The sequence below is a fragment of the Benincasa hispida genome, chromosome 5 (assembly GCF_027475165.1).
Source record: "Benincasa hispida cultivar pf3 chromosome 5, pf3_genome.v1.1, whole genome shotgun sequence".
In the NCBI taxonomy this organism is placed as follows: Eukaryota; Viridiplantae; Streptophyta; class Magnoliopsida; order Cucurbitales; family Cucurbitaceae; genus Benincasa; species Benincasa hispida.
The window spans coordinates 51197086-51203024 of NC_143482.1; the positions used below are offsets into that span (position 1 = coordinate 51197086).

General features: G+C 28.9%; 1 protein-coding gene across 1 annotated transcript; it reads right to left on the bottom strand.

Annotated features, from left to right (window-relative positions):
* Positions 1 to 2412: 2412 nt before the first annotated feature.
* Positions 2413 to 4830, bottom strand: LOC120078104 (scarecrow-like protein 32). The gene is made up of 2 exons (XM_039032320.2): positions 4336 to 4830; positions 2413 to 3583 (listed from the first exon to the last, which is right to left on the bottom strand). The coding sequence occupies exons 1-2, from the start codon at positions 4728 to 4730 to the stop codon at positions 2683 to 2685; spliced, it is 1296 nt and encodes a 431-aa protein (XP_038888248.1). The 5' UTR covers positions 4731 to 4830; the 3' UTR covers positions 2413 to 2682.
* Between the last annotated feature and the right edge of the window lie 1109 nt (positions 4831 to 5939).

Sequence of the window (5939 nt, forward strand, 5' to 3'; positions counted from 1 at the left end):
TTTTATTGGATCCGATCCCGTGACATTCCTTTTTTCTGAGACCTGGAAAACGCCGCCGCCCCACGACGGCAACATTTCATATCCACCGTCGGCGTCGGCGACACAAAATCCCAGACACAGCTGAGCCAAATTTGAATTTTAAATTGCACCTCTACAGAAAGACATTTGGAATTTTTTTTGTCTTCCTATCTTCTGTTTCAATCAGTTTTGACCGATTCTCTTCCTTCCTGCCAAATTTAAGAGAAATACTGTCTTGATCGATTTATACTTTAGTTTCTATTTTGTGTTTTCATTTTCAAATTTGAGTTTTAATTTAGGGCTTCTTTTATGACGGTTTGAATTTTAGTTTTCTATCCAATTTCTCATCTTTTTCGTTTTTTCTTCAAAAATATTTAAATTTATAATCCAATTATGAAAACAAAAACATGTTAAAGTTTTTAAAAATATGGATGCTTATAAACTTATTTTTAAAAAATCAAATGGTTGTAGTTTAAAGAAATCAAGTGTAACATATTTAGTCACCACTTTCTAAATTTATTTGAAAGGTAAATGATATGAATTAAAGTTAAAACATATATATGTATTTTTTTATTCGACGGTTTTTAAATATAGAAAAATGAATTAATTTATTTACAAACATAGCAAAATATCACTAATGTATCTATCAATGACACATAATGATATTTTGTTATATTTAAAAATATTTCTAACAATATTATCATTTGAAACGATTACTCTTTTTTTTTCTAATGAGTCGATAGAGATTTTTTTTATATATAAATATATGGACTAAAAATATCCAATTTCATACTTTACCAAGTAATTAAAAATTAAATTTAAATCTCAAGAACTAACATTTCATATTTTTTGACCTCTAAAGACTTGTTAAAACTAAATTCAATATGTAAGACTAAGACTCCATTAGTTTTTAAGTTTTGAGATTTTGAGATTTAAGCTTAATAAAATCAAGTTCTACCTATGGGAGCACCTTTGTTTTGCTATCAACAATATATCAATATTCTAAAAAACGAATGTCACAAGATTTAAAAACTTAAATTGTTAAGAATTCTACGTTGGAAAAACTAAGGGGACTCACACTCTTTATAACATAAATGGGTTACTCTTTTTATTGCCAATTGATTTTGAGATGAAACTTCATACTATCAAACATAAATAATAATAATAATAATCATTAAAAAAATAATTTTGTTTTCTGTAATTTTACCAAAAATTCAAAAGTTTTCTTAAGAAAGGTTAAACTTATACATAAACATAAATTTCAAAAATAAAAAATTAAATGTGAAAATATTCTTAAATAGGGTGTAGAAGTACTTGTTTTGAAAAGTCAGTGCAACAAAGTACGTCATACATTTTGATTAAAGTGAATATAAAAAAAAAGGATCAATGATTATTATAAACTTATTAGGAAAAGGTATTAGCAAAATATAAGGGATCCTTTATTTTGCGGACATCCTAGATTCCTCTAGACCATGTGGATTATCGTGTTTGTTTTGCAGTATTGTGAGATGTCCCGACATCTGAAAATTCTCGAATCCTCATAAAACATGAGTTTTCCAGATTCCCGAGTTGAAGACATCCCTATTTTACTTTTTTCTCATTTTTTTTTAATTTTATATATATATATATATATATATATATATATATATATATATATATATTATCATTTGCATTATATAATTAAAATAAATATTGTCAACCATGTATTCATATATTTTTAGTTATATCATAATTCTTATTATTTTTTTGCAATATATTCAAGTTTAAATTTAAAATCTTAAATTATGATATATTATTTTGTTGAGAAAAATAATATATAAAAATAATATAAATTGTATTAATTTTAAAAGAAATTCAAATCGATAAAAACAAATATGTTATATAAGTTCCAATTATATCAAATTAATTATAAAGTAATAAATAGTTGTAAGGGCATGCTTGGAATTTATGTAAATTTAAGACATTCCCGAATAAAAATAAACATACACAGTTATCAAAATATTCATAAATATATGCAAAAATATTTCTACAAAATAAACATAGTAATTTAAAGATGTCGGACATCTATAATTCTTAATATATATAATTTCGGATACGTACTATTCTAGTTATCTACCTTCCTAAAAATACAAACGACACTTAGTGTAGGAAAGGAACATTTTGAAGATGGAAAGAAAATATGGTATAGTGTGTTTTTAAGGCTAAAACAAGCTGTAATTAGGTCAAAAGTCAAAATATAAAATTGTCCATTCAACATAAAGCTAAGAAAAACACAAAAGAAAATATTCTTGTCTAATATATATATATATATTATGTACATGTGTGTGTATATATAATCTCTTAGTTTAAATTTAAAATAAGAAAAAATTATCTAGAGGCACTGTTACAATATGATTGACAACATTAAAATAGTGTGGCACGTATATATAAGAGAAACTACAAAAATACTTCGAATTTGTTCGATTAATATCCAACCATTCTTGTTGATTTTTTTTTCTTCTGAAATGAGCCAACCAAACCAAACTAGAGACCTATGAAAAGCTGTTGTAGCCTTTTGAGACAAAGAAAACACACTGCTCCTAAAGATTTCCCCTAAGATCACTGGACCACTAAAACCCAAAACCAAAATCCAATAAATATTGAACAATTAATTATAAAATAAATTCAAGCCATGTCACCAATTTCATCATCAGTAACCCAAGCTGTGACAAACACTGAATTATGACCCTTCCACGTCAGCACCAATGCATCTTCTTCCCTCTTCATTCCCCATCCACTGGCCTGCTCTGCCAGCAAGGCTTTCACCTCATCTGCCACATCATCACAAAACGGTACGTTTAAGTATCCACCATTCCTCATTCTCTCCAAAACCTTCACACAACTTTCCAATCTCTCCGCCCTTTGGTTTCCTTCAAATCCAATAATATTCTCAATTCGTTGTCCAATATCAGCCTCGTACTCGAGCCTCTGCATGCTATCTTTCGACAAGAAAGTTTCGAGCGCGTCGAACGGTATCCAAAAATAGTTAAAACACGTCGTAATTCTCGAGGCGAGACTCGAGTCAGTCATGTCGGAATCTTCGTCAACCACGATCATTATTCGTGGGTTGAGACTTTTTGTCTTGTTAATGAAGTCGTCTTTGGAGGAGTCGTGGTTCGAGACGTATCGAAGCCAGTGTTGGCAATTTATGACCAATGCCTCATCATCTTGGAGATTTAAACTTGAAGGATCAATTGAGATGTTATTATTATGGTTATAAGGAAAGAGATTGAATTGAAATGGGATGTTTTTGGAACTGGCAAATTTGGTTAAACAAAGGCCAATTTGGTGGGTGGGGATATTGAGTAAAGGAGGAACGGGTGGTCTAAAAGAAGGGACAGTGATACGAAGGGAAGGAGGGCCTTGTGGTCTTTTGGATAAGGCATCTATGAGAGTTGGCCATTGCATACAATGAGAAATGCTAAAATCTAATATATGAACTTTTTGGTACCTTTGAATTGCTTTGTAAATAGCAATATTTGCTGCACAAAACCCAAACCGATGCCATGGAATCACATCTACATATCTGTGTGTTTAAACAAAAATATCTAAGTTTAGAGAATAATATTAATGAAAGGTTAAATTTGGTAATAGATTACAGGATTAAACTTCCGAGCTTAATATGGCCAACATGAGCATATCTACTCAACTGATGCAAAACATATATTCTTGATCGAGAATTCGCACATGGGTTGAACTCAACTCAGAAAAAATGCTTTTGAGTTTAATTATATAGTTTAATATGATATCAGAGTATGTATAGGAGATTCTATCTATATTAATATGAAGTCTATATTAACATGAATTATAAGTGTTAAACTTTATACTATTTCTGAAATCCTCAAGTAGAGAGATAGTCTATAAATATAATAACGTCTATACGAGATTAAGGCCAACATGAATAATAATAGCTCCGCAATCAAGTGATCACATTTTTTTCATAAAGGGTTGTGTACGTTTAAATCTTTTCCCACACGTACGTATCACATTATTCTTGTTTTAAAAATATCAAAATTTAAGTATAAACAAGCTTTAATTCTTTAGGTTTAATGGGTAGTTTAATTTTAACATAATAGTAAAAGTAGAAGGACATGTGCATATGTGCTAAAACTCCCTATATCTATCATTCCCTTCTTAAATAACATTTACAGTTTTGGTAATTTTCAAACTTACAAACGACGATAGAACGTTAATAACACAAATAGACAAAAAGAAAAAAATACAAACTATTCATACTATAACGTATCAACTTAATTTTTGAGCTCATATGATTCTCACCTGGCAAGGTCAGTCACGGACATCAACCTCGACTCAACACGCGTACTACTTCCATTAAAATCCATCGGTATCGGAGTCGGAGTCGGAGACGGAGACGGACAAACCCTAGAGGCCCTAGAAATCAAAGCCCTCAAAAACCAAGAAGTGAGGCGTTGATTAGGGTCCCCAACCGGGGAGGCGACGTTATTAAGAACCCACATAACTTGCTGAGCCAAAGTCACATCGTGGCTCTCAAGAGCACTGCCACAGTGAACCAAAAGCTTCTCAATACACCCACCGTCTAGGCTTCCAAGGCACCCCTTCAACGCACCACAAACAGAATTATGAGCCCTATTCAAAATCGTTGAATTATGCACTGAAATTGAACTCGTTTTCCCCCTCAATTCTGCTCTCATTTTTTCAATGAAGAAAAAAAATAAGAAGATAATTATTGCACTTTATAAATTTACATCTCAGATTTTAGAGAGAGAAGTGGGGGTTTATGTTTCCTGTTACATATATATATGGAGATTTTTGGTTTTGTTTATGTAAATTATTATCCATATTTATTCTCACCAATAATGGCTTCCACATGTATACAACGATAACCATGTTGATAACATATAGTGGATATTATTGTCCCTTTTATTTTTTTCCCCCATTTTTGTCTATATGAATGAAAATTGTAATATTTTTTCTTTTTTAATTTCTCTCTTCTTCATTATACATCTTTGTTAGTGTGTATCTAACAAAAATTTATTTAATTTTGGATTGTTTTCAAATAAAGGAAAGTTAATCGATTTATTTATAAATATAGTAAAATATCATTATCAATCTATAATAGACCACGATAAACATTTATCATCACTGATAGACATAACATTTTGCTGTACTTAACAATATTTTCAATAATTTTATCTTTTAAAATAATTACCTTTAATATTAGAAGTTAGGATATAATACTACTAAAAATATTGAAGTTAGGATATAGTATTTGAATATTTTGATATTACAAACAACAAAACTCAAATAATATACAAATAATAGAGACTTTGTTACACTATACTTTTTTAAAAGTAACCATCAAATAATATACAAACAAATTTAATTTCAATTTATCTTAATTTTTTCAAAATATAGGGACTATAAACTTGTCTATTTACCTCTTTTTTTTTTTTTTTTTTTTTTTTTTTTTCTTTCAATACATTTAGAGAAAGAGAAGAAGAAATCGGAGAAGGAGAGAAAAAAAGTGTAACAAAGTCTATTGTTTGTAAAAGTCTCCAGGTATAAATAACAATAGAGACTTTGTTATACTTTTTAAAAATTGTGCTTGTTTTCTCTTAATTTTTTACAACGGCTTTTATCATTCTGAGTAAAAGAGTTGGATTCTTAGCTAAATTCTAAAAACAAGAACACATATTTTAAAAACTACGTTTTTTTAGTCTTTCAAAACTTAATTTGATTTTAAAAATCATTAGTAAAAAGTAGACAATAAAACAAAGAAACTTAAAGAAGAAAAAGATATTTTTATACTTAATTTTTAAAAATCAAATGATTATGAAATAAGAACTTAGTTAATATATCATTTACTCTATCATCAATTCATACAATTACTTAATTTTGTT

Coding starts and splice junctions, on each gene's coding strand:
- LOC120078104 (XM_039032320.2), bottom strand. CDS start 4,730: ATGAGAGCAGAATTGAGGGGGAAAACGAGTTCAATTTCAGTGCATAAT. Junction 3,584..4,335: donor TCCGTGACTGACCTTGCCAG/GTGAGAATCATA, acceptor TTAAACACACAG/ATATGTAGATGTGATTCCAT.